The sequence below is a fragment of the Aulonocara stuartgranti genome, assembly GCF_965226115.1.
Source record: "Aulonocara stuartgranti genome assembly, chromosome: 9".
NCBI classification, from domain to species: domain Eukaryota; kingdom Metazoa; phylum Chordata; class Actinopteri; order Cichliformes; family Cichlidae; genus Aulonocara; species Aulonocara stuartgranti.
The window spans coordinates 25,850,477-25,863,133 of record NC_138960.1 but is presented as its reverse complement, the minus strand read 5'-3'; the positions used below and the strand labels follow the sequence as shown (position 1 = coordinate 25,863,133).

The following is a 12,657-nucleotide window of genomic DNA, read 5'->3' as shown; positions in this document are numbered from 1 at the left end:
AATATAAGTATAATGCTGCATTGTTCCTTTTATGTACAAACAGAATCCGTGAAGCCGTTCTGTCTCCTGCTCACGTTGATCTCTCAGTTCGGCCGGTCTGCCTTCACAGCCTTTGCTTCTTTGTCATAAAAAGTGCACTGTTTAGTGTTAAAATCATTTCCCATGAAACTGGACTGGAGAAGGCTTACAAACACTGCAGACAACATTGAGACCAGCCTACGTTGTAGTCATTTGTCTTTATCCCTTGTGAACATCGGCAGAATTGGTGAACCTGCTTGCATACGGCAGTGTCACTCAGCCTTTGTCACCAAGCAATTACACTTCTACAAATATTGTTTTTTGGGCCCTATTTATGACCATAAGGGTGCATTTGTCCTTGGTGGCTGCTGTGTTTTTGTGTGTGGTTCCACAGGCCTGTTGTTTGTGGAAGCGGGGCTGGACTACCATTGCAGAAAGAGGCAGTTAGGCATGGGCCTCAGCTCTGTGGGCAGTGGTTTGGCTTGCTGCCAGGCTCACAGATGGTCGAAGTCTCAGTCCCTTTTCTTTTCTCTGGCTATCTTGTTCCGCTCGCTCACAAGCTCCCTCTTTTTCTTTCTCCGATGCACCCCTCCCCTTCCCTCGCCGATGAAGACATTTCCTCTCGTAAACAGTGGACGAAAGAGTAGGGTCGGAGTCTCTGAAGAATATGTCACTCTGTGACTGTGGAATTGTTATGATTGGGTGTAAATATGCCGTTGAAGAGGCGTTGAAAACAGCAACGGCATTAAATAAACGGGGCCCATTTATCCATTACAATGCCTCCATTGTCTTTAGCACAATGGGTGTTGTAAGTTGATCAAATCCCAAAAGTGGGGTGAAAGATGAATTAGAATTTTCCTGGAATATGGCGTCGCATTGGCTTCTCTTGGAAAAAGAGAGAACCAAAGACACGAATAAGTCAGATTAGGTTGATGCAAAATGAAAGGACCAAGAGGAGGACGCTGCAAAGAGTCATGTGGTTCTCATCTAAACTACAAAGCACAAATGCATTTGCACACAGCTTGACAGTATGTTACTTGTGTTATTACATACATCTCATATTAAGAGATGATGCACAGGGTGGGAACGAGAGTTTCTCATCTTTTTGTTTGGCTGTCGTGAGCTGCTGCCAGTAACGCACGGTCACACGGTTGCGATAAGGCTTTAAACTTTCAGAAAGAAAGATCCTGCAGAGATAAAAGGGGGTCAATACGGAGTATTGATGAAGCCTGAGCAGTGCGATGATTTTTGGTGATAAAGGGAGGAACGCAGCTTTAGACTGGGAGAACTGATCTGCTATCAGTTCGTCATATCACAGTGAGAGATATCATCAGTGCTGTAGTGGCTGCTGACCCGAGATTGGCTCCTCATTTGAGATGTTTACGCACAAGAGGAGATGATGATGATGATGATGATGAGAAGCCCGTGCATAAGGGTGGAGGCTGGCACTGCTTGTTTCATTGCTGCTGTGGGTGTTTCTGTGGAGAGGTCGATAAGGGAATACAGTGCCGTGCTTTTTTTTTTTTTTTTTTTTTTGTGGGAGTTACTTTGTTGATTTTAACTGAACCGATAAGGTTTTTTTTGTTTGTTTTTTTTTTTCCTCCTGTGCAGTGCCATCAGATTGACGTCGTTTCAGGATGTGGTAAGAATGCTGAAGGAGCCGTTCAGACTCTGAGCCTGGTGTTTCACAACCTTTCACAAAAACATTTAACCCCTGCGCCGCCAAAACTTTTCACGCTGAATTCACACAGTTGAGCTGGAATGCACTGTGCTGCTTGCCGATAAGAAGGCGGGGGATTGCGGGTGTTTATTAACCCGCTGATTAATAAAGAGGAGCCAAATATTGCACCCTGTCTTCATTCAACCATACACGCTCCTCACCCTTTCTGTTTGCCTCCCTGTCTCTGCAAGGGGCCCCCTCTTATCACGTGACTGATCTGTTTTTGTGCTGCAGCGTCGAGTGCTGTCGGCCACGAGAGTGTGGCTATGCACTTCGACAGCCACAACATCAGCGCTGCTTGATTTTTATTCTTATTTACTGTGGCTTTATTGACGTATGAGCCTATACAGGAAGGGAGTCTATTTCTCAGTGCTACTGGTTTCAAACCTCAGACAGATCGCGCTGGTTGGTGACCTGGGTTTCGTTTGTTTTCCTCAGAAGGCTCTAAGGAGGGACGGGGCATGAAGTTGGCCCCGAGAGGCAATTAGAGCCTGGGGATGATGTTTGAGATGAATGAAATTCCTGTGCAGCGTAGACTTACAGTATGTGTGTATATAAGGCCCTTTTAAGCACTCGGTGTAAAAAAAAAAAAAAAGAATTTATGACACACTTGGCGACTAGTTAAAAGTTAAATAACAATAAAAAATCACTGATTGTGGATATATGACTGCTTGACAGGCAGGCCGCCTTGTAACACTGCTCACTGCTACACTCGTCATCATTTGCTGGCCAAGATATCAGGCCAATTCACCCCAGGCCTCTCCTCCAAAGCAGCGGGCGTCTCGCAAAAACTAACTGCAGCTGCAAAAACTAACAGTGGACACAGTACTCATAAAACACTCTTCCAGCAGGTAGACTCTATCCAGGGTTTTAGTGTATGTAGTGGCTAAAATATATATTATACACACATGCGCACACACACTCCAGATCTGCTTTTGTTTATAGGTTAGCACTCAGTTTCTGGAATTTGGCGTCCCACACAGCAGAGCGCTGCAAGAGGCCATAAGTCAGAAGAAAGCTTTTGGTTTATGAAAAACCCGTCCACCTGCTTTTTATCTCGAGCATTTACATATATGTGTGTGTGTGTGTGTGTGTGTAGGGTTTATGTGTGCACTGCTTTGTTTTTTGATATGTCAGTTTATTGGAATACTGCTGGCTTCCTCATTTGCTTGGCCCCAGCTGACTTGCTTACTGGAATAGGCAGGTCCTCAGTTTAAGTCAAATTCTAAGATCTTTATAACCTAGTAAAAGCCAGTTTTAGGCCTGTGTTTCAAATCAGGAAGTGTGAGAATGTTTCATTCGATTGTGCCATTGAAAGGGCATCAGGCATCTGTATCTGCTCTTTCACGGTGCTCTGGTGAAAGTGCTTTTTGAGCAATGATTTTGAATTTCTGAGTGTTTTGAAATGAGTGTTTTTGGGTTAATTCTGCATGCATTAATCATACTGCATGTTTTCTGATATTTGTTTGTGTCTGTTTAACTATACGGGTGAGAAAATGACAAACAACGAAGCCCTGGGGGTCAGCCACATAGTGAGGAGTTTTCACATTAGGTCCTGACCTCAGAAACCTGAGTGTTGTGCCCCAAGGCAGTGGCGCTAAGCCGAGATAAAAAAACAGAGCTGTATGTAAACGAGCTTAGATGGAATTGCAGGGAGAACAATGGTTGCGCTGTTAGGCCTAGTGGTTAAAACGGCAAACAGAACTAAAGCTAGCTTGTTCTCAGACTGCTACAATCAAAAACCAACAGACTGCAACTCATTTAAAGGCACTGAAAGCAATAGAAGTTTTGTTAAATTTTTAAAGCTATGTTGAAGTAAATTGAAAAAACCTTCAGAATGAGTCATTGTTACTCATTTAAGTTTTAATAAAGTGTATAATTCAGAAGATTTGGTGCAAATTAAAGGGAAAAACCAACATGCGTGTTAGTAAGATGTTAGGCTCACATGTGCCTCAAGAACGGCTTTGGTGCATCTTTGCTACGATGTCCCAAGTCTCTTTAGTCACTGGAGGGATGACTCTTCCGAAAAATATTCCCTCAGCTAGTGTTTTGATGGAATGGAGTGGAGATACCGATCCCTTTGGTATAAAAATTGATAAATTGACCTAAAAGTTACCGAAAATATTTCTGCAAAAGGCATTGTAGAGTTTGTTTTTCCTTTATTTTCTCTTTTGTTTTGCTTAGTTTTTTAACTGGTAAATATCTCTATATATACTCATCTGACACTTTATTAGTTACATCTTGCTAGTACTGGGCTAGACCCTTTTTGCCTTTAAAGCTGGCTCGACACATTGATACAGCGAGGCGCTGTGGTGGAATGTCCCATTCCACCACTTGCCAAAGGTGCTCTATCTGATTGAGATCAGGTGACAGTGGAGGCTGTTGTGAACCTGTTGTCATGTTCGAGAACACTACGCTGTGGTCATAACAGGATGGACATGATCAGCAAAAACAATTCTCAGTTGAGGCCCAACATGTGCTAAGAAAATATCCCCACACCGTTATAGAGCATCACCACCAGCTTGGACCATTGACGTCAGCTGGGACGCATCCATGCTTACATGTCGTTTACACCAAATTCCCAGTAATTCAGCAGTTTATGAAAAAATAAAAAAAGCCTAGTTCAAAGTCACTCACATCACCCTTTACCCCATTCTGATTCTCAGTTTGAACTACACCAGGTCATCTTAACCATGTCTGCATTCCTGATTGCACTGTGTAGCTGCCATGTGATTGGCTAAAGAGATACTTATGTTACTGAGTAGTTGAGCAAGTGAACCTAACGAAGTGACCAGTGATCGAAGTGATATGTACTTCTGTAACAACCAGCCACGTTGATACCAAATACTGATACTAGCTGATGAAATCTACCTTTTGACATGCAGACTTGCGTAACTTTCCATGTTCTCATTCCTCAGTGTTTTTGGGCAAGAGTAGCCTGGGGACCTGAGCAACTGTCATTACTTATAGGTTCTTTAACAGCAAGTGGGAACTGGGTAGAAGGGGGTTCATTTTTTGCTGTTAAAATATAATGATTTGTTTTGTTTCATAGGGGCTCTGTGATTGACATGTGCCAGCTAGTCTTTAAACTAGATGTCTATATACCGAAGGTGTGGCCAGCCCTGTTGTTTGTGTGGTGATTTGTTAACGTAAATGTTTGCTCACTCACATGCCATCTGGACTTGTAACTGTCCTCATTTTGCCTCCTTATGCAAAGCTAACAACTTCACACTGTGTTTACTCACTCCATTTGCAGTTATTACAAGTTATTAGAAAATCTAGATGGCAAGATTAGCATATCCTGTACACACGTATCTCTGGTTTTTGGTAGCTATAATGCTCGGGGTGATCAGGAGAGAGTACAAAAGTGTTGTGTAAAACTATCTTGAACACACCAGAAATGGCTGGATGGTGACTTCATGGCTTTCCAGCCCAGTGAGTCACGTTTCACCCATCACACCCCTGTTTTGCTTTAACCTAATGTTTAAAGAAAATGCTAAAGAGGAACAGAAACTTGCAAGAAAGTTTAATCTGGGCTCTGCCTTGTTTCATCCCTGAGGCTGTTGGTCAAATGCAAACTGGCACTGCTCCAGAGTGAAGTCAGAGTTTGTAAAGCTGCAGTTTCTTGGAGGACAGCTCGAAGCAGCTTGGAGTAACTTTAACTGTATTAAAGTCATTGGGAAACAAATCAAGCAAGTTTTGGTCATGACATGAAAAAGGGCATTTACTAGTATCTACCTGCCACTCTAAGGCTTGTATTGTTACGTGCAAGAAAATCAAGACCTCTTGTTTTTCTTGTGTGCACCATATAGTTTGCATAATGTGCACTAATGCTTTTTCAGTCTCTAAAGCCCTAAAAAACCCTCAAACTACCGTAAGAAATAAAACAAAACTTTAATTACCAATTTAAAAAAAAAAGAAGCTCAGTGCTGGATGTCTTTTTATATGTTGTAATTTCAATTTTGTAGTTAATTAAAGTGAATAAACACTGTTCTTTAAACTTTAATAAATCTGTGTAGGTTCTCAGTCATCCAGGTCATAGTAATCTAATAGTAGTTTAATAAATTAAGTGTGCATGTGACATTTAGCTCAAGTTCTTCAGTTGATATCTTGCATCTGTCTTCTTATCTCAGTCACAGCTGTGAAGCATAAATGCCAGAAGCGCAAAGCTTAAAAAAGTGACTTAACTTCTTGTTGGACCATGACAGGCCCATGGTTGTCTGGCTTTGTGTGTTGGTGCAGCAAGGCGTGTCAAGGGTATGTGAGGGTGTGTGTGTCTCTGTGTGTGGGTGTGTTGTGGGCTGGCCATTTCAAGGGTAAAATTTGACTTTCCCTTCTGTTCACAGTGAGAATGTGATATACACAAAGTGCAGCTCTTGCCAACTTGTTGTACAAGGGAGGTCATGGCAGTAAGTGCCAACTGGCTGCTGGACGTGTGTGTGTGTGTGTGTGTGTGTGTGTGTGTGTGTGTGTGTGTGTGTGTGTGTGTGTGTGTGGGGCCAGGCAAAAGGTTTTGTTGGTGCTAGCTGTGTTAGCAGGGCTGGTCACTCTTCATACCCACTCTTAGCCAGCATTATACAGTTCCCACACGTGTTGCAGCCTATTCCAACCCCCATCTTACACACACACACACAAGCTCCGTGGATAACATACCCACAATCTATAATGCTCACACTAAACACTGCACCATGTGTAAACACAGAGGCCTGTTGACACTAAAATACAGCTTTGCACATTACCCACCCTGAGTCAAGCTGTTTGCTAGGCAGTAAAATATTAGCTTTGGATTGGTGGCTGTCATGAGCTTAGAGTACAGACATTGTTAGGTGTATATCTGTGTGTGTGAAAGATTCACAGTAATCCTAATTATATGAGGTAATGAGTGTACAAGCCAGAGCATTTGTGTTTTTGCATGCGTTTGTGTTTGGTGTGACCTGCCGGCTGTCGTTAAATGGCCACAGATTAGACATATTTATCAAGCCCATTGCTGTACTCTGTAGTTGTGGACCATAATACAGAGCTTCCTAGTTTTGCCTTTTTAAATCTATTTTTACTATAACTTTCCTTTATATAAAAATATGCTCTCTTTTCATTAGAGTGCTTTGAGTGAAGGGTGCCCTGTGTTAACCTGGAGGGTTAAGGATCCAGTAAGGCCCTTTTGTTCTTTAGAGTTGTATACAGTGAACAGGTTGGTTGTCAGTGGACCAAAACATCTTCCTTTTAAAAACAGTTTGTCCTAGTAGAGAGCTGTAAGTCTGGCACCGAGTCAATCAGTGAGGTAATCTTCCAGTTATGCAGGATCTCTGTGAAAGGGGTAACTCTAGACAAGGGTAGCCCCATTAGGGTGAGTGAAGAGTTGACCTGGAGGGGGGCCAGGATGTGTAAAGTGCACAGAGAGGTGAGCCAGCACCTTACTGTAGCCTTGGGCAGCTGTCTGTCAACAGAGCAAATATGTAGTTACGGCAGTCGTGCCTGCTACAGCTACTGCTGTGCAAGTAACACTATTGTCGCAGCTGCCTTCATGCACTGGAATACTAGTTAGGACTGGATTTTGTTTTTTGTGCAGAGAATAAAAGTAAAAATTTTATCCTCTAATGGATTGTTATCCCAGCCCAGAGTGTACCCTGGGATAGACTGCTGACCTCCTGCAACCCTAAGTTGTATAAGCAATTAAGATGAATGGATGGATGCATGGATAAAGAAGTAAACAGGGTTTGCTGGAACATTTTTCAATGTTTCTTCAACTCATTTGCTTCCTCTCTCGAAACCTGAATAACCTAAATGGTTTATTTCCTGGTTTATTCTTCTTTTCTTTTTTCCTCAATGCATTAAAAATGTATCTGCAGCCCGCGTACCAAAGCCGTTTGCTGCACTGCTGACGAATATTGAGGAAGTATTTACATATTTTAAAACATGATGCGTCAAGTGCATTACTTTACAGGAAATGGTATTGTGATTTGTTTGGATGTGATGCTGAACCCAGTGTTGACTGAGAGAAGTATTTCAGGAAGTTACAGCATTTACGTGGTATTTCATGTTCGTGGGTTACAGTAAGCAGTAAAAGTGATATTCCAGAAGAGTTTTGTGCAGTGAAGTTAATTTTGCTTTTGAAATTGCTACTAAATTGCATTTCAGTAAATTTCATGAAACTCTTTCTCTGTCTCTGTGTGCAAGGAACAATAATATGAATAAAGTTCCCTGATGTGCTTTTTATTTTATGGGGAGGGGTATCTGTGTTTGTGTGGGATCTCCCCCGAGTCCTCCTGCTTCCTCGCACAGTCCTAAGATACTCACGTTTGGTTAACTGGTGATTCTGAACTGGCTGTAGGTGTGAATGTGGGTGCGATTGGTTGTTTGCCTCTTGTGATGGACTGGCAACCTGTTCAGGGTGTATCACAATGCTTGCTCGTTGACAGTTGGGATAGGCTCCATCCTGAACTGAATGACGGTTAAGTAAACGAATGGGCGTCGTTCAATGCACGTTAAAGATTTATTCATCATAGTGCAAGTCTGGTTGTGGCCTGTCTTAGTCCACTGCTTTAAAGTGTGCTTTTTGGATTATGGAAGGCATAGACCGAATCCTAACACAGGGGTACTATTTAGAAAGGACTGAGTGTTGTTTATGTTATTTACGCATAATGCTCCCTCTGCTTTTGTCTTGCATTGAAAAGGTTTTTCATCATTTTATTTTTCCTTGGCACACTCTGACATGGAATAAAAAGTCTAAATTAAATGTCCAAATCTAGATTTAGCTCAGACTTTATTGAATAAACAGTTAGCAGATGGCCACTAAACACTTCCTGTAACTGCTTTTAAGAAGACAAAGCAAAAAAAGTCTTTTATGAAGCAGCTGCCAGAAGCTCTGAGTTTAGACTCTTAAGCTGATAAGTTGACTTGTTGCTAGCTGGTCCGTCACATCTGTACAAGCTGTCAATTCCACCATAGTCACTTTTACTAAATCAAAGTGCATTCACGTGCTGACATCAGAATAAATAACTTTAGAAAATATATCTATACTTTTAATACTTCTGCATTTTCAAACTATGCTTTGAGGCAAATCTTTAAGTTGCATAAGAACCTCACACATCAAAAAAATACTATTGGTGTCTGTGTGTGTGTTTGTGTGTTTGTGTGCGTGTGTCCCCAAATAGCACATGTGTTTCTCACATGCCTGATAGCAGTGCCGAATCAGGCTGATGACACGGTGCTAGAGCATGTTTATCAGTATAACACCAGAGTATACAGAGTACACACTGGAGATTAGAACCTGCAGCAGAAGCATTACACCACCCTCCTCTTATCAAGTCCTGCATATGCATTAAAATGTAAAAAAAAATAATAATAAGGCACATGTTTCTGTTTCAGAAGAAGTGTTTTGGGGTGCGCCTGTTGTTGCACTGTGATTGTTATAGTAAGAAAACAGCTGCAGGGCTCAGGTTTACAATTATTTATTGAACCAATAAAAAGAAGTGATGTTTCGAGCACCACTGGTCTTTATTGGTGATTAGGGACTGTTATACTTCACACGTGGTTTTGGACAGGCGGGACCTCTTTGTTGTTCGGCAGTATTTGTAATTGCGTTGCACTGTATCGGTTGAACAATAGCTGATGTTTTCTTTTTGTTTCTTCTGTTTTTTTTCTCCCGCTCAGAGACGAGGGGCCATCTCCTACGACAGCTCTGACCAGACAGCGCTGTATATTCGTATGCTAGGTAAGTGTTAACCTGCTCTTTCTACATACACACAGTAGAGACACAGTCACACTACTTCGAGACCTCAGAAGGTTTACCTTCTCTGTGATCGTCTCCATTTCTTATTGTTAAAATAAAAGCACTGAGATGCGCATTTAAGGGCATGTCCAGAATCCTTTCAATCCCTGGCCTTTTTTAATCTTCAAGTCACGATAGGGTTCTCTGTGTGTGTGTGTGTGTGTGTGTGTGTGTGTGTGTGTGTGTGTGTGTGTGTGTGTGTGTGTGTGTGTGTGTGTGTGTGTGTGTGTGTGTGTGTGTGTGTGTGTGTGTGTATCGGTAGTCTTCAGTCTTAAAAGTTCAATCAGATATGTGATGAGCATACGGTTTTTATTTTAACTGTAAATAAACTAAAGCGTCTCTGGCTGAGGTTATTTTTTTGTGTACATATGCGTGCATTCGTGCATGTCCATTTGCACTCAGTGACCCTAAAGAGGATAAGCAGCTTAGAAAATGGATGTGAGGATGAAGGTTCATAGCTCTGCCAGGCAGATGGAGTCAAATGCATCTAGGAAGCAGCCAGTTCAGCTCCGTAATCAATAAGGTTACTGGGGATAATGGTGCGATTAGAGGCTGGTTATACCCCTGAGGTATGTGTACTAAACAAGGATGCTGTCTTGCATGGAACTTTTGGCACCTCATATCATACTTGTTGGCTGGGAGGTAGCAGCAAAGTAGAAGAGTAGAATTGCTTGAAGTGTTATCCTGTCTGTATTCTTCTTGGATATTTTAGATTGCTGCTATGAAATGTAGTGAGCGGGCAGGGAGCTATCAGCATTAGACGCAGTTCAGCGTGAAAAAAAAATGTGAAAAAAACCAAAAACAACATATTATTGTCATACTTTGTTTCTTTCCAGCACGATCATGAGTCGACTGCTGCCTAGTCTAGTCATAATAACAGCATTTCATTGAGCTGAGTGAAGGAGCTTTAGCTTTTTAATCATTTTACTTAGCTAAGTATGATGGCAGTCTCATATGTCACAGGCATAAAGCATCTGTGTGTGTAGATTTTCAGATTAAATTAAGTGTAAGGAGAGGCACGCTAATGCAGACGGGTGCTGGCCTGGGCCTGGGTTCAGTCTGCCAAGTTAATGCTGATGTGCTTTCAAATAGCAGGACTCAGAGCTTTTGCCTCATCAGTTATAATGACATGACCTACATTCACCCCAGAGCTCCAGCACTAATGCACCATAGGGAGACGTGGACCCTTTGACACTCAAAACGCACTAATCACGCAAACTCGCGCAGACAGACGCGCTCTGGGCCCGAGCACGTGTGTTTGCATCTGCAGATGTGACAGATGTGCATACATATGGGCATATGACGACTGCCTAAAAGTGCATGAATTGTGGTGTTTTTTTGTTTATTTTTGCAGAATTCATATTGTGCAATCGAAACTAAACATTCATGAATAGCTTTTCAAAGTAATGTTTAGCGCCGCTATGCCGTGAATAGTAATTCTTAGTTTTTGGTATTTTGATAGGAACTTGTGTAGTATTCAAACAGCTGTTTGCAAGTAAGTAACAAGGTGGTTGTGGGAACACACTGGTGTGACTGCTTTTTTTTTTTTTTGTTGTTGTTGTTGATAAACTGATGCACACGTGACACAATTTAAGTGCTATGCTGGAAGCATACCATCTCACCTTTAATCAGTATACTGCAGTATAGAGTCTTGCTGTACATACAGTGTTGCCTGGAACAACACACTAGCATTTGCTGCATCAGTCATAGCACCATCCTGTCACCTCACTGTGCTCTCACTGCTCTCGACTGCAGCCTACAAGCAAGCAAGCAAGCAGGCCGGCCGCCGTCTGTTAGGTCTGAGTTTGGAGCCTGTCTCTGTTTCTCTGCCTGACTACTAAAACCAGTCACAGATCGGCTATAGATCCTTCTCAGTGGCTCGGAGTACTAATAGTAGAGCAGACATGGCATTGCATGCTCAGCTGTTTGACTTGTCTGTCCGTTGAGTTTCCTCTTCTGGAACATGGGAGTGTGTGCTTGTGTGTGACTGTGCCCGCACATGGATAGTCCACACTGGGTCTTGGTCAAATAGTATTTTCCACAATCTCTTGCTTGTTTTAGCTTGCTGGGGAGTACAGAGATGATGGGTTTTACCACAGCGTCCTGTCACACGTCATGATTTAGTTCCAAAGCTTCACATAAGAAGGATTATTTCCTTGTTTAGAAAAGCTGAGACATGATTGGGGAGGGGGTGGGGTAGGTTTTCTGTCAACACTCTGAGGTATAATAAATGGTTTTCTGTAGGTTTTCTAGAAAAAAGCAAATTTGAAAGATTTTGTTGATTATTTTGTTAGGATTCAGTGCTATGAGGCTATGACAGTGAAGTAAAAGTGTTTGACATTAAAGCAATTTAAGCACAAGCTACTAAAAAGGGCAGGTAGCAAGAAACACGGGGAGAAATAACAGTTTATAATAACAGAAATCGCAAAAATAGCAACTAGTAAGATATAAATATTTGCTCTGTCTTTGGATGTTGCCAGAAAACCAGAGTAAGTTTCAGCTTCTTAAAAATCCAAATGAAAGAAGATTTACTACATTGTCATGTGGTAAAGCCCATCTTTGTGTCACTAAAGCAAGATAAACTCCAGGATATAGCGCCAAAAGATTACTAATTGGATGCACTTCTGGACTTCTTTTCACGCTGTATGAATCTTGAGGAAATAAGTGTTGATTTCTTCTAGGAGATGTGAGAGTGAGAAGTCAGGTTGGATTTGAACCGGAACGTAGAAGCTCCCACCCGTACCTGTGCATCGACTTCCGAACGCTTCACAGTGAGTACAGCCCGAGCATCTTGACTAAAAAAACCAGCCTCCCCGGTAGGAGTCACAGACTAGTCCTGTCCTGCGTGACTGAAAGACGCCTGTGTTCTTGTCTCTGAGGTGTGCCTTACTATAAACCTTGTTTGAGGCTTACAGGTGCACGATAAAGCACCACTTTCATTTTTCAATGAAAACGTTTGAGTGTACTTGTTGACATTTTTGACCCAAGATTAATCCTACCTCACGCTGACGTGTTTCTGGATTGCAGCGACAGTTTACTCAGACACAGTGCCTTTTGTGGGGTGTGTGCGTGTGTGAGAGAGAGGGAGGGAGAGAGACCACTGACAAAGCATGTCTGCTGTGTGATCCCAGACGAAAGGCTTATGAGTGGG

General features: G+C 42.2%; 1 protein-coding gene across 15 annotated transcripts in view; it reads left to right on the top strand.

Annotated features, from left to right (window-relative positions):
- pde7a (phosphodiesterase 7A) overlaps positions 1-12,657 on the top strand; it is a 30,719-nt gene that overhangs the window by 11,825 nt on the left and 6,237 nt on the right. For 4 of the 15 annotated variants that reach the window (XM_082547531.1, XM_082547536.1, XM_082547541.1 and 1 more), the window contains 3 exons: positions 9,389-9,449; positions 10,969-11,001; positions 12,188-12,277. In XM_082547531.1, the coding sequence (XP_082403657.1) occupies positions 9,443-9,449; positions 10,969-11,001; positions 12,188-12,277 (130 nt within the window). In that variant the 5' untranslated portion in view covers positions 9,389-9,442. Of the gene's footprint in view, positions 1-1,519; positions 1,661-9,388; positions 9,450-10,968; positions 11,002-12,187; positions 12,278-12,657 lie in introns of those variants that run through there. The other 11 variants (XM_082547534.1, XM_082547543.1, XM_082547539.1 and 8 more) reach the window with 7 other exon arrangements.